Source organism: Centroberyx affinis, unplaced genomic scaffold, assembly GCF_046629955.1.
Source record: "Centroberyx affinis isolate AG114_WGS23_722 - 3 ecotype Tasmania unplaced genomic scaffold, CSIRO-AGI_Caff_v1 ptg001094l_1, whole genome shotgun sequence".
NCBI lineage: Eukaryota > Metazoa > Chordata > Actinopteri > Beryciformes > Berycidae > Centroberyx > Centroberyx affinis.
Window position 1 is genome coordinate 876,575 of NW_027279639.1, and position 21,522 is coordinate 898,096.

The 21,522-nt window shown below is 44.7% G+C and overlaps 1 protein-coding gene across 1 annotated transcript; it reads left to right on the forward strand.

Moving 5' to 3' along the window:
- Positions 1–3,576: 3,576 nt before the first annotated feature.
- Positions 3,577–20,988, forward strand: nat8l (N-acetyltransferase 8-like). The gene is made up of 3 exons (XM_071523561.1): positions 3,577–3,880; positions 5,497–5,661; positions 20,621–20,988. The coding sequence occupies exons 1-3, from the start codon at positions 3,577–3,579 to the stop codon at positions 20,986–20,988; spliced, it is 837 nt and encodes a 278-aa protein (XP_071379662.1).
- The last annotated feature ends 534 nt before the right edge of the window (positions 20,989–21,522 follow it).

The following is a 21,522-nucleotide window of genomic DNA, read 5'->3' on the forward strand; positions in this document are numbered from 1 at the left end:
TTTAGAAACAGGCACAAAATATTGTCAGTATTTGGGAGCACTTTAGATGTTTATTTATTTATTTGTTTTTTGGCACACCTCTTCCTTTTAGGAAAGACAAGACATGACCATAAATACACATTTTAGTTATCAATTCTCTCAAACTGGATATGTTGGTGTAATTTGTTGTTATTTCTTCTGGTTTATATTAAGTCTGGATAGCTCAGCAACCACTGGAGCTGTTTGCCAGAGTGTCATGGTCCAATATTGTTGTATTTGGGATACAGTAGGACTATCTGTTAACCATTGGAAATCAATTGTTCCCAATCCCTTCTGATACAAGGAGCTATATGTGTGACAGAGTTCACATCAGGCTGGGAAGTGCAGTGAGTTCAGAGCAACATCACTGTGAGGCAACTTCAGATTCATGTTTATTTTCCCTTTGATCAAACCTTTTCATCTCATTACAGTCACAGCCATGTTGTACACATTAATCTACAAAAATAAAAAATGACTTCAGATCTGTCACTAGATCAAATCAAACAGCCTAAACAGTTCAGGGTTTTGTTCTTATTTGTTATATTTTTTAAAAGTGTTTCCACTGATTGCTCATGTCTATACTTCTATGCTGCCTTCAAGTGTTCCTCGTAAACTAGCACGTCCGAGGTGGACTGCTGTAAATTCAAACGTTTAGTCGTTTCAATAGCAGGATAAACCCTGTGTGAATGTGCTGATCACTTGCAGCACATTCAAGTGGTCAGAAAAAAAAAATAATGGAATTATGGAATAATGGAAATTTTAAGAAAATGGACCCAGTGACAAAAGCAGTTTTGTTTGGTGGCTGTTATATATTATATTTTTCGAGAATGAGCTGAACTGTCAATGTTAAAGGCAACATTTAGACAAAGCCTTGTTTTTCAGCTGATATTTGTTTTACACTCGACTTGCTGATGTGTCACTCAAGCAGGCAGTTGGTTACAGCGAGGGACGAGGTGACAGATGTACCATCATCCTTCACACAGAGTTTTAATGTTAATCTTAGTGTGCATCTTAGTTTGCCATGTTTTGGCTGATAAAATATTTTTGTTGTTTGTGTTTTCTACTTTTTGAGTTGAGATGTTTCATAAGTCCCTTGAGAAAATAGAAAGGAGACTGTAACAAAAGTTGGCCTATTTTTTGTGGCTGTTGTGTTATTTAAGAGATCAGGTGGCAGAATGAGGAAGATAACATGCGCATCAGGAAAGTAATTGATGTGTAATTCATTAATTAATAAAAAAATTGCCCTATACATCATTTTTTTACCATGAATTGCTTCCATGCTCTCCGCCTCCTAAACCTGAAATCTCAATAACTCGAGCACCATAGAAAATTCCGACTTCCTCAGTCGTTTTTTTTACCACTTTGTTGGGTCAAATGTGCGCTCATCTCGATATTTCCCACAGCACCTGAAAGCAGCATTACAAACTGCTTGGAGTCAGCCACAGGGAGACACTGCGCATGCTCGGAGCATCTTCCGTCCGCTCGGCAGGGTGAGACCCGCTGCAGAGCAGGTGCTGATGCTGTGAAAAAGATCATCTTTCTACCGCATTTTTGGGAAAGCAAATGTCCGGGCTGAGCAGTCTCGAGACGTTTTCTTACTCAGTCTATCATAGTTTATTGATCCTCCCGGTCTATCCAGGGGGGGTTTTACCTTGAGGAGGGGGAGGGCAGCCTTATCGATAGGAGGGTGCATCTGATCCAGTTCAAACTAGTTCTGCTTCACATATGCGACTGTGGCTCTCAAGCTTCTCCACTAATGCAGTTTTCACGCAGCGCTCTCAGGCTTGGAGCCAAAACACTTTTTCATGTTTTCCAGGCTTAACTGAAAATGTCAGTCTTAGTTTTCTTAATAATATCCCCAACGAAAAATCAATAAAAGGGACTTATACTGTGGCAGTGGTATATAGTGAGTTTATAGAGACCTTTATTTATTTTATTTTTTTCATATGGTAGGCTATATCTCAGTAACAGGAATATATAGTTTTGTTAATATATACATATAGTGCGCATCCTTCTTAAATTAGTTATAGGATTGCTCTCGTTCGTGTTCGTGAGGGATGATGAAACGCAATTTTCTCGAAAATATAAATAAAACCTCTTCATTTAATTATCGGAGCCAATGACTAAACAATACATTATTATGCCAAATAAAACAAAAAAGCAAACAGCAAATAGCGGCCACAATGTTTTGCTCACTTCGGTAAAGATTGGCTCAGGATAATAACAGTGACGGTTTATTACAGGGAGTGTCGACGCACAACAAAAGACCAGAGGCGCATCATCACCACCACCATCATCATCATCATCATCACCACAGACGTGCGTGAAGCCTTTATTGTCGTCGCCGTTGCTTAGGGTGTACGGTGCAACAGATATAAGATAAGGCAAGGCTTCAGATGTGCGGTAAAGTGGATTATCGGCATATGAAGGGTGCCGTGCGATGGGAGACGGGCGAGAAAGCGAAGGGAAGCCGTGGAGGAATCACTGCACTGCAGCAGAGCTGTCAGTCAACGGGCACATACTGTATGGGCCTATAGTTTGAAACACATTGCCCAGACACTCTAGTGTGTCTAGCCTATATGTTAAATTTAAGATTGTTTAAGTCTTTTTTTTTTTTGGTTTAAATGTCGAATTCTGGACCGTTTCCACCCCCGACTGCAGCAGCATCACAGTATTCATCTGCGCAACACCGGAGATTTCTCACGAGAAAAGGAGTGCACGGACAAAACGCAACATTTAAAGCCCTCTGAAAGACTCAAAGGCAACATTTAACCACATTCAACACCTCGAATTTATATTATTCAAATTGAAACACTATAAGAGTCTTTAAGGACCTGAAGTCAGCCTGCAGTCAAATTATTTCCCTGCAGTTTTACATCGGAAAATCTGTCACCAAGCTTCGCTCCTGTTTGACGCATAGCCCTGCTTTACCTTGCGCCTTTGTGGTGCGTATCACATCCTTTAGCCATGCCGCCTCGACAACGAGGGGATCCTCCTCATTGCCAGACATTATGAAGACAAACCTGATCACAAATAACCTCTCTACGCAATCTCACCATCACTCCCAGCCCCCCCCCCCCCCCCCCTCTCCTCTCCCTCTCCCCCTCCCCCTCGTCCTCCTCATACATCCTCAAAATACACATGTGTGGAACTTCGCCGGTACACAAGACTGTTCAGATGTAGAGATTCAGTGAGCTTGTGTCTCTCCAGCCGCCCCCCCTCCTCTCCTCTCCCACCCTCCCTTCCTCCCTTCCTCCCTCCTCCTGCACCCATCAGCATCACACGGCGCACCGGCTCCACCAATCTGTGCAGCGGGAGGACCACCCCAACCCCTGAACCTGAATCTACCCGCCCTGCCCGGTTATAAATACTGCTTGAATCACACCGGCAAGTCTTGGTCGTCAGAAACGCTCAGGGTTGCAGCAGAACATCCCCCTTTCGTCTTATCCCCTTCATCGTTTCTCTGTTTTCTTTAACAAAAAAATAGTCTAAGAACCGCACGCATCATCCATTTTCTCTCCTCTTCTTTGTCCAAACTGTTTTTTTGCGGCCAGTTGCATGCATTTTTCGTCTCCCAAAATGGTTTGCGAGACTAAAATTGTTGCGGACGAACACGATGCTATACCTGGGACCAAAAAAGAGTCTATCATGTGGAGCTCCCCCCAGTCCAGCGCGGCTCTGAACCCCGCCGAGGACAAGGATGTGAGGAAAGATGCGGTCTTTATCCGCGAGTTCGAGCGCGGGGATCATGTGGAGGTGCGGCGCATCTTTTACGAGGGTATTATGGAGAGGATACCCAACACGGCGTTTAGGGGGCTCAGGCAGCAGCCCAAGACCCAGTTTTTATATGCTCTCCTGACATGTAAGTACCCCCATCACTCTGCAGCACACGGAAATGCATCCCAGTCTATCCTGTGAGCTCGTGACACATCCCTAAAGTCTGTCGGCTCAGTTATTTCATGTATTACAGCTTATAGCTCCACTTTCCTCTAATTAGAATAACGCCTCCATAGGGACTTATAATGTGTCTGTGGTTCTCAATAGTGAGTTTAGCCTATAGTGTGTCTATATCGTGTCTTCCAGCTCCTATAGTATCACAATAATATTGCTATAATATTCCTACAGGCACTTATCGCTTTGTTCTGATGCTTGTATCCTTCTGAGATTTATTATAGGCTTTCTTTTTCGTAAAGCCCGTACAAATCTAACGTGTATCTGCATTACAGTGTAGCCCTATAGGCGGTGTAGCACTGTTTCAGCTGAACTCTGTTGTAATAACGCACTGTGTCAACGCTGCCCTCTTTTCCTCGGCACACCGGCATGTTGCTCATCATGCAACAAAAGGCATGGCCAGGCGCATGGTGCATGTATATAACCGGCGGGCCTGCTGATGATGTGATGACATGCCGGTGCCGTGAATGAATGAGTGAATGAATTTGAGGATTGGCCCACGGGGTGCGCGCACGTACCCAAAAGCGCTCCCCGTGGATCCCATCACACACAACATGCCCCGCTGCGCGCACACGCACCGTGAGAGCGCTCCCCCGCCTCTGCACAAGGAGCAGTAGCCTCTGCGCCAGTCTTGCACTCGCCTCTTTGGCTTTGTTAATGTTGCCAGCGCAGATTAACGCCTCGTGGATGGAGTCCGCAGATCGCACAGCCGCACGTCGTGACCAAACCCGTTATACGCACATAAAAATGAAACGCTGCTACAAGCTCCAAGCCTGAGGATTTTAGCAACGTGGTGAATAAAAATACATCTCGGTGTCGATTAAGCGTTAATTTGACTCATGCAAGTCCCGTAGCTGTATCTGGAACACAAGTCCTGACTGAAGAGGCAGCCAAACTCCCAGGGATAATGCTGCACTTCACAACAAGCACACTGCGGTCTGACATGTTTCCTTTTCGGATTAGAGTTCAAAATCCCAGTTAATAACCGGAAGATGATGTAAACATGACTTTCTGCATTTCAGCGCTGACTTTTCACACCACGTTGCGGTGCAATGGAGTAAACCTACCAACTAGGGCTATTGCATGCCAGGCAACAACATGCTATGCAGCATCCAACCTGCTTGTCTGTGTTTCCGTTTGCGCCCCCCAGTGTCCCTATCGAATAATTACTCTAATATGAACTGTGCTGGATTGAAATATTGAAAGATTCACTCCCAAAATGTTAGCTCTGTATGCTGAGTGCCATGACAACACCTACACTTTAATTCTGTCAGATGTAACACTCCTGCAACAGTTTGATGAATGTTATTTTTGCTGCCTTGTGAAACTAATCCTACTCACATTTCTTCACATCAAAATGTTGATATTTTACTGTTGATTCAACTGCTGTTTATTGATGCTTAAATGTGTAATAATGCCACTGCTCTTTTTACTGCTGTGTCTGTGTGGGGTCAAATTCCGCCAAAATCAAACATGTGATTCTTTTTTCTGACAGGTTTCGTTTATTTTTCTTCCATTTCTCCATAGTAATGTGCTTTGTTGTGACCAAATCCGTCACGCTGACCTGCTGTGCGCCCTTCATTCTCATGGGTGCGCGCTACTACTACAGCAGGAAAGTTATCCACAGTTATCTGGACTGTGCTCTGCACACGGACATGGCTGACATAGAGGCTTATTACATGAAACCCACAGGTAAGACAAAGGGGGAAACCTTCTCCTAAGACAAAAGAAACACTAAAGTAACTCTACTGTGAATGATAAGAGGAACTGTCTGGTTTGTCAGTCGGTGCTGCTCCACCACCAGAGCGCTGGTTTGAAACAGGGATCAAGAAGAACGGCGATTAGTTGATAAGAACATGTATAAGACATACTGTATGCATACTTCACATAAACAGACCAGATAAGGCCTGCGTTTCACTTTTCAGGAACATTAGGTGTCCACGCCACAGCAAGAAGGATAAGAAAGTAAAATAAGTGAAAATTCCTCAAGCATCAATAGAGTAAGAAGCTATGAAAACAAGAAGTGCCATAACATTACTCAAGAAAAGTAAAGTAAGACCTTCCTTCCTATCAGCAGTTATGTCAGGTCTATAAGCAAATGTAAGCATAGTATAATAATAACATGAAGACAGAGTAACAGCAAAAAGAAGTGCCTTATTAGTGTGTGTGTGTGTGTGTGCGTGTGTGTGTGTGTGTCGGGGGATACGCAGGATATGAATCCTGGTTCGGGTAAGGGGTCGGGGTCTGGGGAGAGAGAGAAACCCCAAACAATCACACAAAAAGGCAGTCAGAGAGACAGCTATGCTCTCTCTCTCTCTCTCTCTCTCTCACACACACACACACACACACACACACACACACACACACACACACACACACACACACACACACACACACTAGTAACTGTAGAATGAGGCTGGATCTTGGAGTCTTTAGGCAATGCAGAGGCAGGAAACTCATCAAATATGCAGGCCGTCTCTCTCCTTTCCTTTTCCATCCTCTTTTTCTCCCTTCCCTCCCTCCCTTTCTCTCTCTCTCTCCGCCCCCCCTCTTTCTCTCCGAGCTCCACTTGGTTACGGGGGCGCAACACGGGGCTATCGACCGCATGGAGGAAACTGCTGATACACTTTCTGCAGTACGCTCCGTGTCGGCAAGGCTCATTTCCTCCACTACAGCTTCTAATTGGAAAAATCAATCCGCCTCTCATATGATCTCAGACTATTCATTCTCCTCAGGAACTGGGAGTTCGGAGGCGAGTGATGGCCCGAGCGTGATAAACTCAAACACACACACGTACATTAGCACATGCGCGCACACACACACACACACACACTCTCACACATGCCCCCTGTAGCATCTTGGACTCATTTGTCCCCGGTTAACCCAGCCCATGCGCCCAATAAAAAGCAGGTGTCGGTTTTAAGCCTGTCAATTGATCTCTGCCCCCCCACATTGTGCCCACTGGCTTGGTAATCCACTGCATACACAATTGCAATTTAGCATTCCCATTATTGCTGCAGGGCTGCGATGGTTTAGAGGGGGTCAGGCACCACTGCTCTTGGACAATGCTAATGATTATATCCATGCAAACTGAATGGGCCCACAGGGACGCCCACCTGGGCTCCGACACACTGTCCTGATGGAGAGGAACTGCTGACGTCACTGCCATTCTTTCTGGTGTGTGTGTGTGTGTGTGTGTGTATGTGTGTGTGGGATGGCATGGCATGGGGGAAGTTACGGGAGGCGTGTGAATGTTTGCTGTGCGCGTTTGAGGTGTGTGTACGTGAGGGTAGAGACATGGGGAATGAGTGTGTATGTGTGTGAGTGGGTTTAAGATGTGTGTGTGTGTGTGTGAGGGCATGACAGGGAATGTGTGTGTGTGTGTGTACGTGCAGTGTGTGGGTATTAAATGTGTGTGTGCGGGGATGATAGGGAAAGTTACGCGCGTGTGACGTGACGACATGAGGAATGTGTGTATGTGTGTGCGTATGGGATGTGTGTATGTAAGTCTTGTAGGATATGTGTGTGTGTGTGCGTGTGTGTGTGGGGGGGGTGACATATGGGATGCTTTGTGTGCATGCATGCTAGTGTGTGTGGGAGGGGATTAGGGCATGGCATGACACGGAGGAGGAGGATGTTATGTGTGTGTGTGTGTGTGTGTGACAGGGGCTGAATGTGCTGTCTAGGCTGTGTCTTTTGGAAGGTAAAACTTTTACTTTAAATCTGTGTTTCTCCTGCCACTGAATAAGTGGGACGTCTCAGTCTGGATGAGCAGCCACTTTGCCTAATAGACTGTCATTTATTTTGGTTTCATGGGAGAGTTTTAGCATCACACAGCTCAAATGTTGTTCAGAGGCTTCTGCATCCCAAGAGAAGATGCAGAAGCAGAAGGCTGCTTTAAATGTGGTCACACAGAGAGAGACAGAGAGAGAGAGAGAGAGGGAGAGAGAGGGAGAGGGAGAGAGAGATACGAAGACACAGGGAGACAGGGAAAGAGGGAAGGGGAGAGAGAGAGAGAGATACAAAGACAGAGACAGAGAGAGAGAGAGAGAGAGAGAGAGATACAAAGACAGGGAGAGAGGGAAGAGAGAGAGGGAGATACAAAGACAGGGAGAGGGAAGGGAAGAGAGAGATATACAAAGACAGGGAGAGAGGGAGGGGTAGAGAGAGAGATACAAAGACAGGGAGAGAGGGAGGGGTAGAGAGAGAGATACAAAGACAGTTAAACAGGGAGAGAGGGAGAGGGAAGGGAAGAGAGAGAGATATACAAAGACAGGGAGAGAGGGAGGGGAAGAGAGAGAGATACAAAGACAGAGAGACAGGGAGAGAGGGAAGGGAAGAGAGAGGTACAAAGACAGAGAGAGAGGGGAAGAGAGAGCGTGAGAGGAGAGCGATATTATGAGTATAAAGTGCAATCTGTATAATGCCCTTATCAGTCTGTGAGACCTGAGAGGCCAGCCTTTGTGTGTGTGTGTGTGTGTGTGTGTGTGTGTGTGTGTGTGTGTGTCTGGTGTACTCCTCCTTCCAGGCAGCGAGGCGGTCAGCAGGGTTCAGGTCAATTCAATGAACTCCCTAACTTAATTTTATTCAGAATTCAAAAAGTGTGAATCTGTTGCTGTAGAAACTCTCTCATATCCAATCTGTAACAACATTCCTAAGAATAAAGGCTCTATCACTGTCATTCATGTTAAAAATGTCTTTGACAGTAGAGGGAATTGTGAATCAAATAAACTGTAAGTGAATGGACAGCGACCACAGAGAGGCAGAGTATTAGAAGAAGAAGAGTGACAGAAGGCGAACAGTAATAGAGCTGACCGGAGCCACATATCCCTCTCCGCATGCCGCGACTACACCAATCAATACCCTTATCTCTTTTGTGTGTGTGTGTGTGTGTGTGTGTGTTGTGATCACTCACTCCACTGCCACTTAAGGCCAGCTGTCACCCCGGTTATTTGCGCTATAAAAAAGTGTGTGTGCGTGTGTGTGTGTATGTTGGGGGCTGTAAAGCAACGTCCAGGAATAATGGTTGGTAGAAGTATATGGCCGTACGAAGAAAGACACATGGTTCCCTTCGACAAAAACTGCTGCTGATATGGAAAGAGATTAGTGGCAGCAGAGAATGTATTTGAATTGCAGAAATTTGAATTTGTCATCCTCATATTATTTATATATATATACCGCTGGATTTGAAAATACATTTGTTGTGCACAATTTGAAATTGAATGCAATGGCTTGAAATTGAATGTGCTTATTACTTAATCTAATTTGTAAATATAATTTTTTTTTCTCTTTTTCTTAGTTTTCACAATTCAGATTGAGCTCTCTGATAGGCTACACATCTAGGGATTTAGGAAAAGAGCGTACTGCTCCTACAACTACTAGTTTTCACTGGCCAAAAAATGTTATCTTTGCTCGTTTACTTTTCCCAGAGCTCTGAATTAAGAAAACGCTGATCTGAATTAAAGAAAACTGAATTTGAAATTGAAGTTATTGCAGTTAAATTAAATTAGAATCACATTCAATTTCATTTTTTGCGTGCAATTTCTATATTATTATCTAAATATTTCTTTTCAATATGTGTTCAATATGAGCATAGCAAATGCAAATTTATGCAATCCAAATACAACATCTGCTGGCACTAATCTCTTTCTATATAATGACTCCTCCTCCTCACCTTTTATTTTCTGCCCTTGGAAGTAATAAACAAACCAATAACTCCAGCCCCATCAATCAAAGATCAGTCAATTTGTTGATCAATACATGTCCCCCACCGGTGTGTTAATGACTACAGTACATCTGGTGAGAGAAATGGGATTGGAAATGAAGACAGAAGACTCTAAACCATTAGAGATATTTTTCTCTCGGTTAACTATCATGAAATGTCACTGGCATGACGTCTTTATCCTTTATCCATGTGCAGTCAAACCACCTGCTGGAAAGACCAAGACCCTGAGTTCTTGCATATTACTGCACTGGTCTAATCCCTTGGTTCTGCTGCAGTAGAAAAACTAAACAATACACAGATTTATTTATCCATGTCAATCTCTTATCAGATAGATGTGCGTTTTATCATCTGTGTGTTGTTTTTTTGTCAGATACTTCTGAATTGGAAGGTTCTCAGGTGGGAAAATCAACATTACATGACAAAACATTTCACCTATGTCATTTGGTGGACACCTAACCTTGAAACCTTACATGAGCATGATCATGGGAGGCCGCAGTGGGAATTGAACCCTCAACCCTGGCAGTGTTACAGTACATGCAGACCAACAACAAACACCTCGCTTTGCATCGCTTGTTGTTGGGACAAGCGTCCAAGTTTATTTGTTTAACATTGTTTGTTTTTGGGGACCTATTTTGTATTTTATCCTTTTCTTCATTTTAATTTTAATGGAAAACGTAGTCTTGACATTGTGCTTTACTCCAACCAGTTAGCTAGCTAAATGGTTACAGCTACGTGGATGTCATGGGATAGTTAGAAAAATCACCAGATTTTTGCACGATTGTCATTGGTTCTCATGCTGCGACCGTTGTGCGATTTTGCATAATATAATTTTTTTCTTTTACGATTTTTTTGGGGCATTTTTGCCTTTATTAGACAGTGTATAATGAAGAGGGACAGGAACCATTGGGGAGACAGAGGGGCGACATGCAACTAATGTCCCAGGCCGGATTCAAACCTGGGACGTTCTTAGTTACATGGCATGCACCTTAGACCACTGAGCCACCAGAACAACCCTAATATTATTGTTTTCAATTTTTCTCATCGCATTGCGTACCTGGTCATGCCATCCACAAACCGTTATTCACTTGGCAAAGACAATGAATGGAGGCAAACTGTCAAATCGTGTCACTATCGTTACTGTCCCCCTCAACCCACTAAGCCCTGCGGGACCACAAATAGCAAAAGGAGAACAGCAATCATAACTGTATTTAAATCCACTTCTCTGAAAAGGGAAAGAGACTGTAATTACAGCAAGATGGAGGTTTCCCTTCATATTCAGCAGTAGGTGGATGACGTTGACCCCAACCGCTGCCCTCCGTACTGTTGGCTGCTTTGGCACTGGTGACCAAGGAATTAAAGCCTATTCTTATTCCTCACCCACTGCAAGTCACGCCGGAGCACCAGCTAAATGCCTAAAATATAAATGTAATATAATGAAGGTGACACAAGACACCGGGCCAAACCCTCCCTGGCTCCCACTCAGTAATGTTGGCTGTTTAATGAGCCGTCGTGACCATCGCAGGGTCTCATCAAGACTGGAAACCATTATAATACCTGCCGGTCAGTCTCATTCGAGCCCTGTGTGTGTGTGTGTGTGTGTGTGTGTGTGTGTGTGTGAGCTTGCTCTGTTTCAGGGGACAGAGAACAGCTTCCTCCACTGGTACCTGCTGTGCTTATTTTAGCTCTGAACGACAGAGAGAGATAGACACAGGGAGAGAGAGAGAGAGAGAGAGAGAGAGAGGGAAAGATGTGTGAAGGGAGGGAAGGAGGTGAGTGCTAGTTAGGAAAATGGGGGCATTGCATATGGGGGAGGGGTGTGCTCCTCAACTATAAGCTATATCTTATGTGTGTGTGTGTGTGTGTGTGAGTGTGACAGAGAGAGAGAGAGAGAGAGAGAGAGGCTTGCTGGGTAGCACACAGACAAAGGGATCTCCTGGGGGACGTCTCTGACTCGTCAGCTGAAGCACCTCAGCAAACACAAGATTAATTTAGCATCCTTCCTTCCGGCCTTCCCTCCCTCATCTCGCCCTCTCTCTTCCTCCACCTCTCTCTCTCCTTACTCTTTCTCAACATCTCCCTCTCTCTCTCCCACCTCGATTGTGCCTCGTTACACTCTTTTTTTCCTCATCCCTGTTGGGGACGTCGCTATTTTCTCACCGCCCTGGCTCTCTGGCGAGCGAATCACGAGGCCTGATCCGTACAGATGACCACTCGCCAGGCCGGTAATTGACAAGTGAGCTATGGCGGCGGTGTGCTCCGTAGATAAAAGCTGCTCCCTGCCTGTTTGAGCCACATCATCCTCCTCTTTCTCTCCCACCTCTCCCTCTCTCTCTCTCTCTGTCTCATCTGTGTTGAAGGTGTGGAGGAGGCGCTGCTGTGGGCATCTGGGTTATCCATCATCCCGCATACAGGAACTGATGTTTCCTCCCAGCCAAGGAGACAGTCTCCATTCTCTTTCAGAAAAAAAAACCTCACTCTAATTTACTGATTTAATATTCTTTTTGTTCATTTATCAAGGGCAGTGGACAGTTACATTAACTCTGCCAGAGTTAGCAAACAGATTATTTTCAGATTGTTCTACAAGTTCACAAACAGTAATACTCACACAAACAGTAAGCTAGTTCAGCAATAAACATGATACAATTATGTGTTGGAGGCTAATTTAGAAGTAGCATCAAAGTTTCTAGTGTTTTTAATGGAAATTATAGAAATACATACAGAGAAACAGGTCTAAGTGTGAAAAAAACAGGAAAAAGGATGCTAGCAGGACATACACTCATTCCCTGGAGCCATGTTATGTTATACATATTTGGCTGACTCTGCTGTTAACACACTGTACGGTGGTAATAATGAATAACTATAAAAATATAAAATATATAATATAAAATAATAATTAATAATGCTAAAAGTTATAAAGAGAGAGTGGTCAGTTAACTGTGTCCTGCGAGGACGTGAACATGTGTCTCCATGTCTGTTCAGTGTGGAGTGGAAGTGGAAGTGAAGACAATCATTAATAATGCATTGTAGTTTCACTAGCCTCTGCATTTTTTCAAATTCCAGTTAAATCAATACTGAACAAAGACTCTCATCAGAAAGACTAGATGACGTGTCAACAGCAGCATCGTTAACTGAGAGTTCTGTTGTGCGTTTTCTCACTACCGCGACTCTCTGGTGACCAATCACAAGGCCTGATCCTTACAGATACATTATGAGGCTTGTTATTGATAAGGAATTGGTTACTGTGTGTGTGCTCCGTAGATAAAAGTCTTTCCTAAAGTTTGAGCCAAATCACCTGGGTTTGGACTTACACAAGAACAGGAAAATCAGAGTTTTTGCAGATGCTTTTCAATCCAGTGTGGGCTGAAAAAGATCTAGGTAAAAAAAAAAATCTAGGTTCTAATCTAGGAGAGAGAGAGAGAGAGAGAGAGAGAGAGGCCCCAGGCTGCTGTAGTAAAGACATACATGTGAACAAAGGCATGCGCACAGTAAAGTGTAGTATGTGTGTAAAACACGCTCGCATACAAACAAACACACGCGTAGATGCACTGATGGGCCGAGGCAGTAAAACTAATAGTAGAGGGCCAGGTAATGCTCGCTCAATAATGAATGCCTCTGAGCTAATGGAGATGTAACGGGGAAGGATGCGCGTGGCGTGTGTGTGTGTGTGTGTGTGTGTGTGTGTGTGTGTGTGAGTGTGCACGTGTGTGACAACAACACACGAGTCAACGCATCGATCTCCTTTGCATATTGGGTGTAGTTTACAGGCCAAGTTGACGGTAAAGGCTGCTTCTATATCCACGCTTCGATACACATGAATAATTCATCTTCTGTAATCACATCGTTGTGTGTTTGCGTACATGCAGCCTGATGAGAAGTGTGTCCCTGTGTCCGTTCCTGTCCCCGCCGCATGGTCGCCTGCCCTCACCCTCATTTGCCCGTGACAGAGGGAGAAATTGCTAATGTGTGGGCTATATGTGACAGGCTGATCCATACTCCCAGCATGCACTCTGACCCCAGGGGGGAGAAGCTGGGCGTGTCTGTATGTGGAGAGGGGAGACGCGATACTTAAAGCATCACTCTGGCCCTTTTCGACCTGGATCCTTTTTTCACACCTTTTTCCATTCTTTTTTTAAAAAACATTTATCGGTGAAAAAGTAACATGCTTTGCACGATTTACAACATCAAGTATAACTTTTTCCAGTCTGACCAAAATCTATCATATTGAGCTACTTATTTTTTGCTTGCCTGGGTGTGTGGCTCTCCAGTACAGTCCAACAGGGCCAATGGACACAAAATCAACCCCAAAAGCATCCAAACCATGTCTTTTTCAACACATTGACTGCTCACTCGCTAATGAGACATGTCAGTAAAAAGATGCAAGTTATCCAGTCAGGCGTTTCTCATACAGTTTTGATGCTACCTTGGCTGTTGCTGCAGCTCCTCCTTGTTTACTCTTTGCTGGCCGGCTGCAGCTGCCTGTCTACATGTGCTGCTGTGTGAAGTAGCGCAAAATGAATAGTGAAAGATGTCAGATCATGGATAAATTGAAAATGAAATATATACATGCCTCATTACTGAGTGAGTGTTGAAAAAGTCATGCTTTGTGTGAGTGTCCATTGGCCCTATAGGACTGTTTAGAAAGCCGCACACCCTGACGACCACAAGACTCTGAAGTGAAGCAACTGATGAGATTTTGGTCAGAATCAATCAATATGATGGAAAATGATGGGGAAATAGGGTCCAGGTTGGAAAACGGTGGAGTTATGCTTTAACAGGATCTGACATCACAGCACATACATATACCGGGGTGGAGACATCATCGCCCCTGGCAACGCTTACTAGCTCATTAACGCCTGAAAGGTTCAGATTACGGAGGCATAGATGCAACAGCTTCCCTCACCACTGTAATATACAATATATAATATTATTATAATATCAGATCAGAGCTGAAACACCAGGCGAAGACACTGCTGCTTTACTCTTTCACAAGTTGATAGAAAGATATATAAAAACAACGCATTAAACATCAATAACCACACAAATTAGCCATTTAAAAAAAAATCTGAACGCAACACAAATCACAAGAACGCATTTCTTTGTGCTAGCTCTTTGCGCCACACCAACACACACGCACACACACACACAGACAGAGAATAGAGTCAAGCCACTTATGAGCTTTTGTTGGGGCTTACACCCACAGCGTGCTCAGGACAGTGTTTGGCTCACAGAGAAGTGAACTATAGCACAGTGAGGCGGTGTCTAGACTGAACGCTTATCAACTGAATTAGCCCTCTAGGTTTCATCTGAAGGAAAAGACCATAATCTTGTTAGACACCATAAAAACTGTGTGTGTGTGTGTGTATGAGCTTGTGTGTTTTTTTTTTGTACCAGGCTCATATCACTACATCAGCCTGTTTAACACTCCCACACACACGCACAGAGGCATATTCATATCGTTGCATTATAGTATAGAGAAATGAGGTCTGTCGCATTAAGAAAACAGCAATCAGATTTTTCCTTGTATGAGAATCATTACAGATGATGCTCAGCGCTCAAAGCTCTTCCTCTCTCTGTCTTTCGTTCTCCGTCTTGATTTATTTCTTGTCTTGAGATCATCTGCATTCTCCAGGTCAAACCCTCCCCCCTCCTCTGTAATAATGGCAGATCCCACCCATTATTGATGTTTCTCTATCCTCCCTACCCCCTTCGGGTTTGTATGCCCCCGCAGCAATAATGGATCCTTTCAGACCAGCCGCTAGTACTGTTAATACTGATTCCTCACCTCTTTCCTCCTCTCCTCTCTTTCTTTCAGATGGGACAAATTAATGACTTCTTCCTCATCATCCCTCTTTCCTCTCTGTCTTCTGATTTTTTTTTTTAAAAAACCTTATCATCCAGGGAAGGGATTTTCTGAGTGAATAACCTCTTTTATAGCACCTGCCTGTCTCATATTTATATGCAGTTACATGCATTTAGACCTGGGAGCTGCCACTGAGCTGCTCTGCTTTAACAACTGGTTGTTAAAGTCGCAATGAAACTGCATTTTTAGGGCACTTTGCTTCCTTAATGTGATGTATTTCCTGTTAAAACAGGATGTTGGGGTGGGACATAATGCGTGGAAGGGACCATTCAAAAGTGTAAACCAATGGGATTTCAGTTAGGGAGAGAAAGGCAGTTTTATTTGCAGAGGAGTGGGATTGTTCATGGTTTTAAAAGCTAGACCTTTTATTTATGCCTCCTGGTCCACAATGAAATCACCAAAAGTAATGAGATTTTGATATAAAAATTGGGTCATTTTTTTGGGCATTTATTGTCAAATAGGTGTGTGCTCTGATAGAATGAGGGAAAGTGGCGAAAAAGTCATTTCCATTTCAGTGTGACTTTAATTGCCTAGTTTTTGAGGAAACAGAGAGTCTCATTCATTCACTTTCCCCTTGTCAGTTTTTTAACTAGCTATGTTCTAGTCGCATGCAGGTCTACGCAGCCTCCTTCTATGAATCATAACCTATTTAGCGGAAAAGGGAAGGAGGTAGATAAGAGGAGGAGGAAGGATTAGAAGGAGGAAGATTTGGCTTGTTCACCTCAACCCCCAGCGCTACCATTTACATTTCTCAGTTGGGGTTCAGTGTCTTCTTTCAAGGCCACTTTTCTCCTCACAGGACACAATACTGTTACTGGCTGCCATGAGGATTGAACCGGTGACCTCTCAGTTACAGGGCAGTCTCTCTCTAACGTCTAACCACTAGGCCAGCAGGCAAACCCTTCCTCCCTAACAGCAGCAGGCAGACACATTAGTGCCTCCTCTTATTACAACCCCCCACACCCCACACACACCCCCAGTCTAGGATGGAGCACCCGTCATGTGTATCTGCCTGTGTGTGTGTGTGTGTGTGTGAGAGAGACAGAGAAAGTCCTATCTTCCCCGTTGACACTGATGCTGTGCAGGTTAGCCAGCGTATTCTTTACCAACTTTACCAAGAATATCAGTTGATTTGGACAAAAATGAAACTTTAGTCCCACCCACAAAGGTGCTGATTGGCTTCCTTGTTTCTCCTAGCGATAACAAGCCGTTGACTAGAGCTTCAGCAGACTTTCTGAATCGCTCGACAAAATCTGAAAAGTGGGCGGGACGCAATTCAGGAGTCTGGAACCAGGCTAGACATTTCGCTCCTAGGTTCACAGATCCAGTGAGGGCAGGATAGGGCGTCTTTTTGTCTTAAATGAAGGGTGTTTTGAGCATAATGGTATGGGTTCTGAAATTCCTCTTGAGCTAAAATCCCCCTCCTTCTCTCTCTCTCTCTCCCTTTTGTTCTTTCCATCTCTCCCGGTGTCTCTCTGTCATCCTATCTCCAGGGAGTGATGTCCCCAGCAGAGATAATGACAGCTTAGCAGTGCTGAGCTCCACTAAATCCATGCAGTTTAATAGTAGCAATGTCAGATGCAGCAGATGTAAAGTTCCTTGAGCCGTCATATCAGGAGGCTTAGAGGTCAAATATACCCTCTTCAGCCTTCACAGGCGAGAGAGAGAGAGAGAGAGAGAGAGAGAGAGAGAGAGAGAGAGAGAGAGAGAGAGAGAGAGAGGGAGGGAGAGAGAGAGAGAGTGAGAGAGAGGGAGAGGAGGAGGAGGAGGGAGGAGAGAGTTTATATTTGTGTGTTTTCATATAGTTCATTGTCCCATGTGTGAGCCAAGTGGTCTTTTTGAGCCATAGTGTTAAGTAATACAGACAGAGTGATAAGCAGACACAGACACAGACACACACACACACAGACACACACACACGCACACACGCACACTCGCACACACACACACAGGGGTGGTTGGCGTGCTTGCTTTCCTGTGCTGTCCTCATTCCTGGCACAGGCTCAGTTCAGACAGATGGTCAGGAGGGCTTTATGGAAGTGTACCCCCCACCCACCCCTTCAACACACACTCGCACACTCACACACTCACACACACACACACACATGTACGAGCATAATAATGCCGGCAGAGTGCCACTGGAATCCACACCGCAGCCCTGACATCTGTGTATAATCAAACATCATTCCGTAAGATTGGTGAAGATAGATTAGCACCTCGCCAGTAACAACTCTTTGCAAATCCGAATAATGGAACAGAGAATCTCTTAAGCAATAATCCGTAACCTGCCGTAACATATTCTTACATAAACATCTTGCCTTGTGCGGCTTTAAACCCAAATATCCACCATATGACTCACAGGACATCCCCGAGGTTGGGAGGTGACATCTGAACTCACAAATCTCCCAGCAGTCAGCGTGATTATGTAAAAAAAAAAACTGCAGCGTCTCCCAGTGATGCCACCCCCCTTCTAGTCGTCGGGGCGGGGGGGGTGGGGGGGGGCAGACAGGGGCGCGCCTGTTGCCGCCGCGACCTACATATGACAGTTGTTTGATTCAGTAACACAAGCCTCCGGATCGGCTTAACAAGAGGCCTGCAGGGGCCTCAAATCCCTCCTGACACACGGGACTCCAGAAGCATGATAATAATGTCACCGCCTGTCTGAGTGTGTGTGTGTGTGTATGTGTGACGTCACGTGTGTTTGCATGTGTGTGTGCGTGAGAGAAAGAGAGTCAGCAAAAGTAAGGGAGAGAAAGAGAGAGTTTGTGTGTGTTTGTGCCTGTGAGAGACACAGAGAGAAAGAGAGAGCAAGGGCAAGAAAAGATAGAGAAGGCGGTTAAGGCGGTTTATATTTGTGTGTTTGTGTGTGAGAAAGAGTGTGTGTGTGTGTGTGAGAGAGAGAGAGAGAGAGGAGGAGAGGAAAGGAGAGGAAGAGGTCACAGATTTTATTTTCTGCAGGTCAGCCTCTGCCAGTCACGGGAAAGTCAGATTTATCTATAACAAACAGATGGGATTTTATCACAAAAACATGGAACCGCTGCCAGGTTGTGCCACAAATACTACTACTGCTGATGGAAAGGCCACTGGGACATTGTTATTTAACAGAACAGGCGAGGCGGACGGGTTATTTTCCTTGAAAGATTACGATTGGTAAAGGAAATTATGCAAGGACACGCACCCCGCATGCCAGGCTGTTTTCAGCGCTTACATTCAAAGCCGCTTGATTGAGATTCAAAGGGGAATGATTTCAAAAGGAGCCTGATGACTGATATCGCTTTTTAACAGACAAAACATTCCTCTGCTTCACTAAACATTCGTCCCCTGTTCAACGCCCCGTGAACGACTGATTCCTGTAGAATATTTTGTAGATGTGTTGGGTTGGGCTAATGTTGGCACTATGAACAACTGTATTTACATTTCTCTCTCTTTCTCTCTCTGGGGGAAAATTGCCTAGCTGTCGGGGTCCAACGCAACTAAATAAATATCAAAGACGCACTGACGTTACAGCTATTGATGTCGTCAATATATGCACAGTAGGCAGACAGTGACACAGCTGAAGAGACATTTCATGTTATACTGAAGATGTCTTCTGCACCCTGTAATCTACACTTTTATCATTAGACACGTCACTCAACGGCAAAAAGGAAAGGTATGCCACAACATGATCGCCCAGTGTTCAAGAGAACGGCTTACAAACTGCAGGCTTAGTGCAGAGCAACTACAGATCAATATTAAAACGGCTTGATAGTCAAGCACTTGCAGTACTCTGGTGGAGGAGCATTGTCTGCTGACATGTCTGTCTATGTTGGATTATCCCTGTTTGTGTTGTGAATGTTTGTGTATTAGTTTGTCTTTTTATCTGTCTGTCTGTCACCAATGCCTATCTTTGTATCTGATGTCTTAACTTTGAGATACAGTAAATCCCTTACGTATGAGCTGTCTTTGACCAATTAAGGTGTTGCTGCTGTTGGGTAAGAACCATCAGCCAAAAGTAAATTTTTCAGTAATGAAGACAAGAATGGTGATTTTTCATTAATGCCCATGTAGTTAATTCAGAAAATGGGGTTTATACAAAATGACATTATCCACGGTTGATGAAACACTTGACACATAAAAGATCATTCAAACTTTTAACTAAAGTAAGAAAAAGGAAAACATCAAAACTTCTTTCTCCATCAAACTGTCTTTCTCTATCCCTGTCTATCTTTTTGCCTTTGTGTGTGTGTGTGTGTCTCTCTCTCTGTGTATCAGTGTATCTGACCTGGTACGCTCTGAGCCCTAAGTGACCGCTCAGTCATGACTATGCTTTTAATTAGCAGCAGCTCACTGAGTGGCTAATGCCAATAAGAGCCAGTCACTGGTCGCTGCCCTCCTCATTCATCTCTTCCCTCCATCCTTCCTTCCATCCTCTCTCCCTCGTTCTATCCACTCAAAGCCTTTAAGCCATTATAACATGATGCAACGCCACTGCTAATGGAAACACAGGCCATTCATTCTGACTGTTTCTGGTGCCAACCATCCTCGTCCCGTTCTTCCAACTGTTCCTTTCATCCATCCACCCTAATATCAGTTCAGGGGCCATTAATGAAGCATATTTTGTTAAGTGAGCCTTGTGTGAATTGTATTCCATTATGTTTGGACACTTTTGCGAGGTTAATGCTGGGCTCAATGGGTAGAGATGCACACTAAAATGCTCTCCAGTCACGCACCTTTTACTCTAGAAAGCATTTGGATTCGAAGTTTCCAACCTAAATTTGAAAAGGAGTCTGGAGGTTCACGGTGTGTTGGAGCAGCTGAGTGTGAGCGTCTCTATCCTCCATTACCTCTATCCAATAAATGTTGTTATTGACCTCTAGCAAACTAAATCTGTCCAATGACGAAACTATTCAAACACACTGAAAGGCTTTAGGCCCACTCCCCTACTTTCATATCTTCAATGTTTATTTAAAGGAACAATAAATGCACTGGAGTGAGCAACATGTTTCGCTTCCAGACTTTGTCGAGTTCGCTCATCCAAACCGAACCCCATCTAAACTAACTTCCTATTCCCTCATGTTCTCTTGCAGGCTCCTGTTTCTGGGTGGCGGTGCTGGAGGGCCGGGTGGTGGGCATCGTGGCGGCGCAGGGCTGTGAGGACGACAACACGGTGGAGCTGCGGCGCATGTCGGTGGACTCGCGCTACCGCGGGAAAGGCATCGCGAAGGCGCTGGGCCGCCGCGTCCTGGAGTTCGCCGTGCGCAACAACTACGCCGCCGTGGTCCTCGGCACGACGGCCGTCAAGTTGGCCGCCCACAAGCTGTACGAGTCGCTGGGCTTCCGCCGGACGGGCCGGAGCGAGGACTACCGGCTCCCCGGGATGAACCGCTCGCCGCTGGAGAGGCTCTTCTTCCAGATCCGCTACAGCCGCTACCGCCTGCAGCTCCGTGAGGAGTGAGAGATGACAGGGAGAGGGAGAGAGAGATGGAGAGGGGGAGATGGAGAAAGAGAGGGACAGAGAGAGAGAGAGCCATGACCCTCCTTGACCTGCCGTGCGAGCCCCGACCGCGTCCTCTCTTCTGACAGCTTTTATTTATTTTGTGTCATTAGAGTTAACTTCTACTACTACTTAACACTTCTACTATTTCATCTTTAAAGTCACTAACTTTTTTATTACTATTATGCTTTTGTTGCTGTTTTTTTGTATTATACTTTTACATTTTGAATAAGAGTTTGTTTTTTTCCCCTCTATTTTATTAGTCTAATTTTTTTTTACCTTTCCCCCCCTCTCTTTCCATTGTGGGAGGAAAAAAAACCTGGGCATACATACATGACATCGCCGTCCCATTCCAATCTGACTGACATCCCTAATGAGGTTCCCTCCCCTCCCCCTTTGGTTTTGAGATCATGTGACTTTGATCAATATTCCCCTTCATTACTACCCCACAATGCCCCTCTTTACCCCTCCCCCATTACCTCAAGACTCCCCTTC

Coding starts and splice junctions, on each gene's coding strand:
- nat8l (XM_071523561.1), top strand. CDS start 3,577: ATGCATTTTTCGTCTCCCAAAATGGTTTGCGAGACTAAAATTGTTGCG. Junction 3,881..5,496: donor TTTATATGCTCTCCTGACAT/GTAAGTACCCCC, acceptor ATTTCTCCATAG/TAATGTGCTTTGTTGTGACC. Junction 5,662..20,620: donor TTATTACATGAAACCCACAG/GTAAGACAAAGG, acceptor GTTCTCTTGCAG/GCTCCTGTTTCTGGGTGGCG.